This window comes from Aphelocoma coerulescens, chromosome 9 (assembly GCF_041296385.1).
Source record: "Aphelocoma coerulescens isolate FSJ_1873_10779 chromosome 9, UR_Acoe_1.0, whole genome shotgun sequence".
In the NCBI taxonomy this organism is placed as follows: Eukaryota; Metazoa; Chordata; class Aves; order Passeriformes; family Corvidae; genus Aphelocoma; species Aphelocoma coerulescens.
In genome coordinates this window covers 23,289,099-23,302,147 of record NC_091023.1, presented here as the reverse complement: position 1 = coordinate 23,302,147, position 13,049 = coordinate 23,289,099, and the positions used below count along the sequence as shown (strand labels likewise).

Here is a 13,049-nt window from a genome sequence, read left to right as displayed (position 1 = left end):
CTTTCAGCCCTGCTCAGTGCTTTGTGAAAATGAACCATGTGAATCTTGTGACTCTTTCAAAGGAGTTTCAAAAGCAGCAGAACTGTTTCATTTGCAGAGTAGGTAACGATTGCAAATAAGGCTGAAAACAAAATAATCTACAAAGAGATTATTTCAGTCTGTGAGAGCAATCTAGGAAAGGCTTCCTTTGGATTTTCTTGAAAGCAGCAAGTGATACAAGCAGAACACTGATGAAATAATGTGTATTTCTTCACAAGGTCTTGCATTTTCAAAGGAAAATAAATCTTTTTTGGTGGATGCTTCTAGCAGAGCCACTAGCCAGCTTCCATATCTGAGTGGAGAATGGTGTGTGCTTGGGCAGGTGGTACCAGAGGGACACGGGGAGCTATGGCTGTTCCTGGGCTGGAGCAGAAGTCAATGCCTCTGCATTCCTGGGCTCTACAAAGGCAGGGGGCACAGCAAAGGTGGCTTTGTAAGTCCTTTCTGTCCTGTTCAAGTACAGATAGCCAGAGTATCATCATCTCCAGAAAAGATGCTTCTGTACTCACCCACTGCTGCAGGGCTGTGGTTAGAATGCAATTCCAGCTAAACAGGCAAGGTGAAAAAAACCCAAATAAAAAAATCTTAACCCCAAAACCGGTCATTATTGTGATAAATGGAAAAATATATCAATGCTTACTCCCAACTAAATGTAAAAATCTGCCATGCAGGAAGCCTGAGCCATGGGTTCCTGGCAAACCCAGAGGAATCCAGGTGTGCTTGTGTTCCACAGCCACACTCACAGCTTTGTTACAGATGTGCCAAGTGAGCTGGGACACCCTGCCTTGAACCAGGAGTGAGCTGCTCCACTCCTGGTTGGGGAGGCACTTGGTATAATTGATTTAATTCTGTGAATTAATTGATTTAATTCTGTGAAGTGCTCAGCATCTGCTGCTCCCACTTTGAAGGCTGTGATTGCCTTCCCTGCACTGTGATTTTGTTTAATTCCCTTCCCCGCTGCTCTCTGGTATGTGCTGTATGACCCAAGGCTTGTGTCCAGTTTTGGGATCAGGCCAACAGAAGAATTATCCAGTTCACTGGTTCATCTGTCCGAATATCCCAAAATGCCAGACAATTAGTCCACTAAGTGGAGGCAGCAGGAGTCTCAGACCATTCCTAGTGTATATTTATTAATTGATCCATTAATAACAACAACATATCACCCTTTTGGAGCACAGAGCTTGGCTTCTGCATCTGACCTGCTGTGGGATCAGCACTGCCAGGGGATGGACGGACTGGACCCTTCCCTGGGGATTTCAGCAGTTAATCATTACCATAAGAGAGCCCAGCAAGATTGCTGTTTTGCTGAGATAAAAGGAGAAAATGAGCACGGTGCATGTTGAGGAATAGCTGACAAGGCTGTGCAGTCCCTGTTTCAAAGAACTTTGTCAGCCCTTAAAGTCACTGAGGGCTCAGCAGGAGGAGCCCGTGCTTGTGCTGTGCCATACCTGCTACTGAAGCAGAGTAAATGGGGAATAACAGATAAACCTCACCCTGGTGGCTCTTCCTTGTGCATTGGTATCAGCTCTCTCCTGGGGAGCACTGAGCAGAGGCTGATGGATGTGTTACAGTGTTCTATGAAGCCCCATTTCTGTTTTCCTGAGGCAGCACAAACCTGGGAAGGGCAGCAAGCCTGAAACCTCTCGTGTGCCAGGGAAGAAGCTGCAGCTTGGACAGGCTGGGGAAGGGACAGGCTTGGACAGAAGGGAAGAGCAGCCTTTTGATTTTGAGTGGATGAAACAACTGTGGGTAGTCACAAGCTGAGCAGTAGAGCAGCCAAAGCAGATGTTCAGTGTTTTACACTGTCGCTGGATGATAGTCCAGGTTTTCCTAAAACTACGGACACAGAATTTCCTCCACCTGTAGCCAAAGCAGACAGCAGTGCACATGGTTGAACTGAATTTGTGTCTGTGGAAGAGGCAGTGTGATAGACTGGGACAAAAAGCCTGGGCATGAAGAAGCCCCAGGGCAAGAAAAGGGACAGAAGAGTCCAACAGTGGAAGATGCACATGGAAAACTCACTGGAAATGTTCAACGCCAGGTTGAACAGGGGTTGGGAACAACCTGGTCTAGTGAAAGGTGTCCCTGTCCATGGCAGGAGGGTTGATGGCAGATGATCATTAGGGTCCCTTTCAACCTAACCCATTCTTCGATGGCACCAGTGTTACTCTGACCTGGTAGAGAGCTGTGGATTTAGTGTGGAGGGTTGTTGGTCAGTGTGTATGAGATGATGATAATCACAATGAGATTCTCTTGGGAATCCAGTCATTCTGATTTCGTGGTAGAAGTGTGAGGGTTGGATTTTAAATATAAGTTTATATTGAGCAAGAGGACAGAGAGATAAGTTTTACTGATCTACTGCTTATTTCATGAGCACCATCAGTCCTGAGGTTGATTCAGGGATTCTGTGGAAAGAATGATGTACAGTTGTGTATCTGTAGATTTGTTATTACTTAGTGTAACATAATATACTGCACTGTGTGACATAATATATGCACTTACATAATCTAAGCACACACACAGAGGTTAAGTTAAGGCTACATAGAGAATATATTTTTAAACTCTGCATAGCAGCCTTAGTGTTCTTGTAATGCAGCATTTGGGGTATGATGTGGCCCACTGACAAGCACTGGTCCTTATTTTCACTGCTGTCAGCACTGGTACAGATAAAAATTGGATCCATGGGGCTGCTCTTCCTTATGTCTCCCAGATGTAGGTGCAGAGCTCCTTCAGCTCCCTGGGATTGTTTTGTGATGTTTACTTTGCCTCGGTTTTCTCTACTCATTCACTTAGCCAGTTTTTCATTTCAGCACTGAACTGCACCACTGTGGCTTAGGTTCACTGTTAAAGGATCTTTAGAAAAGTGTCAGGACAGTAAATGGGAGCAGAAGTTCTGCATTTTCAAAGGAAGGGAGGTCAGCAGGGATGGCCCTGGAGTCTTGCATTATGTTGAATTATTTCCTCTGTCCATTACAGAGGCACAAGTAACAGTTTGTGTGAGCCCAGCTCCATTCTCTCACTTGTTTTATGGCTTTTCAGTGTTCTCAGCCCTGTTCTCCTGTGCAGAAATCTGTTACTTGTGTAAAAGGGTCACATTTTTCCAAGATGCACATATCAGAACTGGGCAGGCTTAACCCTTGAAGCAACTCCGGTTCTTAAGAATCTCTGAAAAGACCAGATGGAGTTTATGAAAAAAAAAAAAAAAAAAAAAAAAAAAGAACTGTGCTAAAAAGAAATGTTTTGCATTTGCAGCTTGTCCAGATGGATTCTTTGGGGTTGACTGCCACCAGGTGTGCAAGTGCAAGAATGCTGCTGGCTGTGACCACGTGCGGGGCTCGTGCCGCTGCCTGCCGGGCTGGCTGGGAGAGACCTGCGAGCAGCGTACGTACCCGCTCCCAAACCCCAAACCTGCCCTGGCACTGCGGGCTGATGCCCTGCCAGGGTGCACTTTTAGATAGCTCACGTTCCTTCCCAGTGATGCCAAAAAAGGGAACAATTTTTGGTGGCTCTGTAAAATCATCAGCTCTTTTTTTTGTTGTTTGTTTTTTAACTCGTCAAGCATGATGAGCATCAGGTTTTAAATAGCAGAGCTGCCTCCTGCCATATGACAGCTCTCTGCTTTTCATTTTTGTGTGGCATTGAGAGATTAAATGTTGTGTATATGTTTCTGGTGTATCTCCTCTAATTATCAATTACAAAGTGACAGATTACAAATGTGCAAAGTGGAAAAATCAGAGCTGGGACTATTTTGTTATTTGAGTGTGGCAAAATAGTTTTTAAAATTATTATTAGAAAATTTATTTGTTTTAAAATAATTGTCAGCTTCCTAGATGTTCACAAGTATGGATTATCCCACAGTTTTTAAGCTAACAAATGCTTGTGTGTATACATATATAAAATTGGCTAGTCTGAAAAATTTTTCACTGCATTTCATGGGAAATTAGGTTATTTTCTTTAGCTGCATGGCATTACATTTGGAGATCACTGAGCCCATTTGCAAAGTTTAGCAAATAAGTAGGGTTTTTTTTAAGATTTTCAGGTTTCAGCTTCTCAACTTCCTTGTTTTCCTTTAGGATGATGTCATGGTCTAAGCTTCCTTTTGAAAATATGAGTGCTGTCTGCAGGGCTGAGGTGTAGAGCTGAGCTCCAGTGCTGCTTCACAATGAGCCAGCTCTGTTAGGGAACACTTCTTTAATCCATAGCTCGTGGCTTTCTGCAATAGGAAAGTGGTTTAATTTAGAAAATAGAGAGAAATCTGGCTTGTATTGAGACAATTCTGTCCTCTGGCCACACACTATTTTAACATCAGCCCTGTGTGAGGGCAGTGCTTGCCCTTCATAATATTTTTCCCTCATTTGCCCCCACCACTCAACACCGCCCATCTTCTGAGAAGGCTTCTCCTGCAAAGTCCCCTGCTCTTTTGTTTACAAGTGGGTCAGTTCTGCTGAATCTTCCCAGTTTTAGACATTTTCCCTAACATCCCACCACTGCAGTCCTTTTTGCCTCCTCGTGCCTTCCCATAGGAACACTTGGCTCTCCGTCTTCTACCATCTGAAGATGCTGGTGGTAATACACCCTTTCAGTGTAGATAAATGGAGTGACCAGAGAATAAAAGCAGACCAGAGCCACACAGCCATCCCCCAGATCAGAAAAGATGCTTCTGAACAGGGCAGTGTTTGCTTATTGGTCACAGCCCATTTTTCCTGTCGAGCCACAGCGTTGGCCATGTGTCACCTCGCCCCTTCCCCAGTCCTTAGCATTAGGGATGGGAAGCTTTGTTACATATTTCCTTAAATTCAATTAAGAAATGCAGCTCCTTGTCCATGGCCCCTGGTGCCCCCCTCTACTCACATTAGGAAAAAAAAACCCTATTTATTATCTTGTGCCAGAGCCATTAGAGCTTTGTGCTGGGCTGATTTATTCCTCCTGCTGGTGAAGGTGCCAAAGCCTCCGAGGCCTCTGTGAGTGAGAGAGAGAGGTCAGTTAACAGTGCAGGGTGTCCCCTCCTTTTCTCTTGGCTAAGTGAGGGATCTTCATTATGATTTTACAACTGGGCCTCATCCACACTGCTCCAAGGCTGCTCAGAGCAAGGGTGGGAGCTCAGCACTCACCATCCTCCCGGGGTGTTTAATATTCACCTTGCCTGTTCCTGGGACCCGCCAGCTCCAGCAGCTGGAAGGACAGCACTCGTGTGGAAGTAATCAGATTGCAGGCAATGTGCTGGAGGATATTGAGGAATAATTTTGGCATCATGGGATTTGAATTGATCCTAAGCCAGCCATGCAGTGTGTTTTATACTCTGCTATCTAATTACAGGCAATACGGACAGTGATGCCTTTTGTTGGAGCTGCCTAATGCTTTCCATTACCAGACCGTGGGTTTCAGTTGTTTGAAAATGAATTATGTTAATCTGGGGTGAAATCTGCCAAGCAAGCTCTGCCTGAGCTTCAGTTTGTGCTCAGAGATTTTATTTGGGGATTTTTTTGAGTGTCCACCTGAGGTGTTTCAGGTTTCCAAGAAAGAGGCTTAGGAAAAGTATGCTGCCTATTCTTTTTTTTTTTCTTTCTTCTAAATAAACTCTTTCACTGGGTTCTGTGATAACCTCAGTGATACAGAAGTGAGGACCTGGCATTTGGCATTTCTTTGTGATAGAGATGTAATCTTCCTTTCTGGATACTCACTCCCTGTAAGTGTTCAAGGCCAGGTTGGATGGGAAGAGCAACCTCATGTAGTAGTGGCATCCCTGTTCATGACAGGGGAGTTGGAACTTGATGATCTTTAGGATCCCTTCCAGCCCAAACCATGCTATGATTCACTGCAAATTCATCCAAAGTTTGCAAACTTAAAAAAACCCAACCAAACCCTCCAAAAATCTCATGTTGCATATGGTCTGTAGCAGATGTGCACAATTCAGCATCTGAATTTTGCCTTAATTCTGTCAGTACTAAACATGATTCTTTCTGAAGCTGTTGGGGCTCAGCAGAATCTTCACTGAAGTGGTTCCTTGTGGTAAAAAAGAGACCACACTAGTTTGAAAAATAAGTGATTACAGAAAGATTGGCTCTGCCAGAGGAACTGGTAACAGGGGTTTGACATTTCATGGTGTGTGAGCACTTGACTTTGCAAATTCCCTGTTCTTTAAAAGCTAAAGCTTCACAGAAGTTGCGTGAAAACAAAGCTACTGGACACCCTATAGAACATGAGAGCCCATCATTTGCCTGTGCTCCTGGGCACTGTTGATGGCTGTTGACTTCTAGTCTGGAAGAGAAGTCTCCAGTTTCATGTGTTCCTTACTCTGCATGCAAAAAGGGATTTTAAAGACTGCAAACAAATAAATCCTCATCTTGCAGAGGAAACACACTAAGAGGAAAATTTTGAACCAGGAAAAAGTCTACTAATTTAAACCTTTGGATTAAGTCTTTCCTTTTCTCTCATCATGAAGAAAAAAGAAAAAGCCCACGGATATTTGTACATTCAGTTGTGGAACTTCATGAAGTAGCTTCAATATTTAACTTTTTTTCTTAATCTTCAGAAAAGTACTTTAATAATCAGGATTGTTCTACCAGGAAACAAAAAAACCCATTTGTATCTACCCAGTAGAATAGTCAAAATTTTCTTCTCCAGAAATTTCTGCTTTCTTACCAGAATTTTCACTGAAACGCTCTATTGTCTTTTTGGTAAGTGTAACAAGAGCTTTGCACACATACTCCAAAAACCTCACACAAACCACTGGTAACAAGTTAGGGATCTGGTGATGAGCTGGTTTTTCCTTTGGCTGGGTTGTGCTATAGTTCTGGTCTGTATTGTGGAAATACTTAGTTCTGCTCCCAAAAACTGAGCCAGAGCTCTGTAGGATGTGCTGAACTTTTTACTTGGCAACCAAGCTTCATTTGCAGAACAAACTTTTAGCTGTGATGGGACTGAGCTCCTGCTCTTTCTTGTGGTTTCAATGTGGACAGGGTCCAAGCGATGACAAGAAAGAACACTGTGGAAAAGAGGTCCTGGGAGAAATGGTGTCTGAGAACCAGGCTGGGGAGCTGGAAGCCCTCAGATGGGGAGAAAAGGGCTGAGAATGGGTCAGAGACTGTCAGCCAAGTTCACCTCCAAGATCAAGGTGGTTTCACACCTCCCTTCTGTCCCCAGGGACTTGTTCTCCCAGAGTACTACATCATGTTCACTGACACCCTGAAAGGCGGAGAAGTTTGGGTGAAAATTCACTGTTTGGCTGTGAAACCTGGAGGATGTCACATTCAGCGATGCAGGACACTCTCCTGGATCAGATATCCAGGCTTTTTTTGCGTCTCCAGTGCACGCCAAAAGTGCTGCAGGGATGAGAGGCTCTGACAGGAGCCCCTGCAATGCAGAACAAAAACCGTGCAAGGAGGTGATCCAGCTCCATCAACCCTCTTTGTATTATTTTGGATGATAACTGAAGAAAACAAGGTCGCAGACCTGTCTGTTTTCCACCATTCAGAGCTGTCCAAATCTCCAGTGCAATGGAGACTGCAGGAATTTTATCACTGCTATTTTTCATGGGCAGCAGCACTGAAAGAGGAGCATTTGCTTGCAAGATGACTGCGTTAAGTTTTCACCTGGGAGCCAGCTGCTTAACCAAACTCATTGAAAATATCACCCCTCTCTGACCAAAGAATGAGAGTCTGGGTGAGCAGAGGCATCCAGCTGTGAAAAATGAACACTGAAAACAATGAAGTTGTCAGTTCTCTTACCAGGATGCAAATAAATACTGGGGTTGTCAGGCTGGTGGTTCTGCTGGACCATTAGTTTAGCACAAAGACATTCTGCAGAGCAGGGACTGGCAGCTGATCCATCACCCCCTGTGATCCAGCCCCTCGATAGAAACCTCATCAGAAAGGGCTGGGATTAATATTTTTAAGCCACATTATTATGTTAAGCTTTCATAAGACACATTATCTCTAAACTGCGAGTGTTGCAGAGCAGTTCCAGTCTATGTGATCTTAATTGGCAGAATATTTTTTTTCAAAATACCTTTTGCAGTTCATGTATTGGCTGATATTGTGGGGGACTTGGCAGTGCTGAGTTAACAGTTGGACTTGATGATCTTAAAGGTCTTTTCAAACCTAGTGATTCTATTACTCTATCTAGAGTCAGACATGGTTAATACATGGGGGTTTGTATATTTATGTATATATATATATATTTTTCCAGGAATGGTGAAGTCACCATTGCTTGAAGTGTTCAAAAAATGAGTAGACACAGCACTTTGTGATTTGGTTTACAGATCAGGAAGGTATTAGGCCAAAGGTTGGACTGATGATCTTGAACATCTTTTCCAGCCTTTATGATTTTATGTGGACTTAGGCACCCTTATGATGTGAAAAGTGTCATCAGAGCACAGCTCCAACCTGATTTCCCTGGCACTGGCTTGTGTCTCGGGTTTGCTCTGTGCAGTGCCTCCTTGGATGCTTCCTGATGGGGTTTTATGAAATTCTCTCACTGCAGCCTGCCAGGGGAACAGCTACGGGCCGGGCTGCAGGAGCACTTGTCACTGTCACAACGGAGCTCTCTGTCACCACATAACCGGGACGTGCCTTTGTAGCCCGGGCTGGAAAGGAGCCACCTGCCAAGAAGGTACAGTCAGAAATTCAGACCCCTGCCTATGGATTATAGGAAGGAAAAATAAAACCTGTGTTTGGGGAAAGCTCACTGGTGTTTTAACTCTCAGCTCATTGCCCTGTGTTGTCGTTGGGTTTGTATCCACAGTGACGTGAACTGGTCCATTAAATTAATCCGTGACACCGTGATGTAGGATCCCGGTGTGCACAGGGCAGGGGGGTGAAACAGCCATAAACTGGAAAGAGAGCTGATTCTGAGGGCTGATGAAGGGAGAAAAGGTCCATAAAACTCCCAATTACGATGGTGAAATGAAGCTCTGTTTCTTTTCTATGGGCTGCTTTAGTGTCCCATGCACCAGACTGATCCTTGGCATTACCTTGCACTGTTCCAGACAGAGCCTAAATCCAGAACATGTGAAAGGCATCGAGCCTTCCAGCCTTGGCTATCAGAGCCAGACGTGTGGCTCAAACAGAGAGCCTTGAGAAGAGGCTGGCAAAGAAAGGCTGCACTGTGGCTTGCCCTGCACATCCTAATCCATGCATCCCAGGCACTAGGAAAAGTCTGTCCATCCCTGTTGCAGAAGGCTCCTTGTTCTGTGCCTTCCCCACGAGGTCCCTGGGGTGTCAGCAGTACCGTGGAGTTGGGAATGCTGCTGTGGGCGCTCCTGGGTGAGCTGGGATTTGGAGTCAGCACCTGCACTCAGAGGCTGCTCTTCAGCATCCTGAGAGGATTGTTAGGGAAAGGGGATGAAAGCTGGCACAGGTAGAGTAATATATAAATTTAGTGCATTCCCCTTTTAAAACCTGATATGAAGAGGTCTTTCCATGAAGGATTTAAAAATTGGGAAGGCACCAAACTGTTCTTGATGACATGTTAGGCATGACCTAAATTTTTCTGTTTTGTCCACAGGCTGCAACTACAAAACCAAAGCAAAAGTTACAAAATCTGTTTCAAACAACGCCTTTTCTCTTCGAATTTATGTTTGGGGATTTCTTTTCTCTTTGAAGTGAGGAGGTAGAATAATTGTGTGAGGCTGGGGGAATCATCCTCTGGTGCCTGTGCTTTTCCAAAGTGAGAGCTTGCTCCTGTTACTGTCTTAAAGAGGTTTCACTCTGGCACATGGCAGAGGTGTGTAGTTTTTTGCCAAAAAATTGGGTTCTATCCATAGGAACTGGTTGTGATGGGAATTAATAAACTTGCTTAATTAAAATTAGGTAAATGGTGAAATGTCATCAACCAGCTGTGGGCAGCAGAATCAGTTAGAGAAGGAGCTGTGATTTTAAAAGGACTGTACAAAGAAATTCTGGGAGCAGGGAAATCCAGAACTGCGCTCCCCGGTGTTGAGAAAGCTGGAAGGAACCAAAAAAATGCATTTTGTAGGTACAAACAGAAAGTCTCAAGGTTGTCTGGTGGGTCACTAGTTCACTTCATCACCTGTTTTGTTCCCACACCAGTTGTGCATTGGTTGGAGTAATTCCTTATCAGTCATGTCCCCATTTCTGCTGGTTGTACCTCCCCCAGCATCCTCCAGGGCGAGAAGGGCTGTGAGATGGGAGAGGTGGTGTTGAACCTGTGTCCTTCTCCTGCACTTCCTCACGGAAGGTTTTCCCTGCCTCCCTTCACAGCCTGTCCTCCGGGGTGGCACGGAGCCAGCTGCCTGCAGCGCTGCCTGTGCCATGGCCAGGCCACCTGTGACCCTGTCAGTGGCCAGTGCCAGTGTCCCCAGGGCTGGACGGGGACAGCCTGTGAGCTGGGTGAGTCTCCCGACCTCCTCCACCTCTCCAGTGCCTTGGTTAAGTCACTCTGCAAGGAAATCCCCAGTTATGGTGGGGTCTGGTTTGAGACAGCCCAGAGGAAAAAGGAGGCAGAATGATGGAAGACACCAGGTGGGAAGAGGTTGAAAAAGCTGGGGTTGTTTAGTCAGAAATGAGAAGACTGAGGGGAGACATGAGTCGTGAACATATCTGTGGTGGTGGAAATTTGCTGGGCAGAGGAGAAGAATAAGCCATTCTCTGCCCCTTGGGAACAGGGAAGATAGGTAATGGTCTCCATTTAAAGAGAAAAAAAAGAAATCCTTAAAGAGGAAAATTATGTGTTTCTAGAGAATTTTGCCAAGAAAGGCTTTGAAATTTCCTTCACTGGAGGTTTTTAGGCCCAGTTTAGGTGGCTCATCACATTGCAGAGGCATGAGGGAGTTCCTGCTGGGGTTGCTCCAGCCTGGTTCCCCATCAGTCTCTCCCATCCCATTTCAGAGTGTGGGGACGGGCAGTTCGGAGAGGGCTGTGAGCAGAACTGCAGCTGCCAGCACGGGGTGTGTGATGTGCCCTCAGGGAAGTGCCTGTGCCACGCCGGCTGGACTGGGGACCGCTGTGATGTTGGTAAGGGCAGCTCCTTCTGCAAATCCTTCATTTTAACCACCAGCCAGTTCTGCCAGTTTTCTGGTTTGTATCTTAATTTTCCAGTGTTCTGCAGGCCAATTATGATTTATGCCCTCTCACCCCATCTCAGACCCACAGGCAGGTCTCTCTGCCCAACCATGCCCTTGTCCAAATCATTTTATCTCCTCCTACCTCTGTTCCCTGCCTGCTAAGAAAATGGAAGTATTTCTCTACCTTATGCACACAAGGAAGAGCACATGGAAGTGAGGGAGTTTTAAGGAGAATTTGCCAGATCAGCCATCTGCTGCTGAGTGTCTGTGGGTCACTGAGGGCAGCTCAGCAAACTGGACTGTGATAGTTCAGATGTACAGATCTTGCACATGACCCAGATTTGACAAGCTGTTGTCATGCTTAAAGCCCTCTGAATCCCTGAAATGGGGACTAGTTCTCATACACAGGTGACTAAAAACATTCTTTCAGCTCAACCACTGAGGTGCTGTGCTTTTACCAAGCCACAAGCAGCTTTCTGAGGTCTCCTGAGGCACTGAGGATTCTCAAAGCCTCAGCCACCACTGCGACCTGTAAAGCCTTCTCAGTGCCCACCTCCCTTCCTCTTTGGTCACTTTGCAGGGACCTGGGAGGTGGAAGCAGTTTGTGGGCATAGTTCCCCCTGCTCAAACAGCTGTCCCTGGGTGCACAGTTTTGTCAAAGCAAACAGCATCACCCTCTCCGTGGACCCCATCTGGATTTGTACTCCAGCTGTGACTACATCGTTGCAAACTCTCCTGTGCAGACTCATTAGCAGTCAGCGTTAAATGCTTTTAATACTTTTAATATCTTCTCCTTCACTGATACTTTCTGGCCACGTAGTCTGCTAAATGTACTCCTGAGCAGGAGCTCGGGCAAGAAGGATCCTTGCTGACTGGCAGTGGAGCTGCTCCCCCCGCAGCAGGTAGAATGTTTCTCTCTGTGCTCGCCCCCAGCCTGCCCGCCGGGATTTTTCGGCAAGCGCTGCGAGGAGCGGTGTGACTGCGCCCACGGCCGGTCCTGCCACCCCCAGACCGGAGCGTGTCACTGCCACAGGGGGTGGCGAGGGAGGCACTGTGACAAACGTGAGTGAGGGGAGGCTGCTCGGGTTGGTGCGCGCGTTCCCCCCAAATCCAGAGCTCTCGGTCGTGGCCGGGTGCTTTCACACCCTCGTTCTGCAGGGTGGGGCTGGAGGTGCTGGCGGGGATGGGTGCAGTGGAGGGGGTGGCTTTGTCCTGTCCTGCTGGCCCTGACAGGGTTGGTGTCCCCCCAGCCTGCCTGCCGGGCCGCTACGGAGCGGGATGTGCCCAGCGGTGCCGCTGTCCCCCGGGAAGGCCCTGCCACCACCTGACGGGAGCCTGCGGATGTCCCCCGGGGTTCGCCGGCCACGGCTGCGAGAAGAGTAAGTTTGTTACCACAACACGAGTACTTCCCTGTTCAATTAGTTAGTAAATTGATGTCTTGAATAAAAACATGATGGTGTGATGCCCGAAGAGGGAGGAGATGACAATCTTGACAGGAGGGAGGATGGCCGAGGGCTGCTCATCCCTCACCCAAGTGGTTTGGCCAGCTCTGAGCTCCATGCCAGGCACAGTTTCAGCTCCTGGGGTTTGCAGGGAGCAGCCAGGGCCTGAACTGGACCCAGATAGGTTGAGGATGTGCCACTGGAGCCCAGCCCCTGCCCACAGCCAGCACTGTGCTGTCAGTAAAGCAGCAGCTCAGCTTTTGTTGGCCTGTGAGAGGCCATCTATTCCTGCTCTCAGAAAGGAAAGAACATTATTTGGCTTTGCTTAGCATGGAGTTTGGTCCCCCAAAGATGTCTTTGGAAGCAGGCTCCTTCTCTGACCCCAGCTGCAGCACCCTGACTTCGTTCCTCCCTACAAAACTTTGCCTGAGCCCTGCTTTAGCAAAAGGAGAACCAGCAATAAATAAGAATTGAAAGGATTGACATCAGTGTCCCACACCCTCCACCAAAGGACTCTAAATGCTGACCCACAACCAGGGCAGCTG

General features: G+C 46.7%; 1 protein-coding gene across 1 annotated transcript in view; it reads left to right on the top strand.

Moving 5' to 3' along the window:
- LOC138114727 (multiple epidermal growth factor-like domains protein 6) overlaps positions 1–13,049 on the top strand; it is a 190,323-nt gene that overhangs the window by 158,772 nt on the left and 18,502 nt on the right. The window contains exons 23-28 of the mRNA XM_069024526.1: positions 3,292–3,420; positions 8,521–8,649; positions 10,260–10,388; positions 10,887–11,012; positions 11,996–12,124; positions 12,313–12,441. Coding sequence (XP_068880627.1) covers positions 3,292–3,420; positions 8,521–8,649; positions 10,260–10,388; positions 10,887–11,012; positions 11,996–12,124; positions 12,313–12,441 — 771 coding nt within the window. The remainder of the gene's footprint in view (positions 1–3,291; positions 3,421–8,520; positions 8,650–10,259; positions 10,389–10,886; positions 11,013–11,995; positions 12,125–12,312; positions 12,442–13,049) is intronic.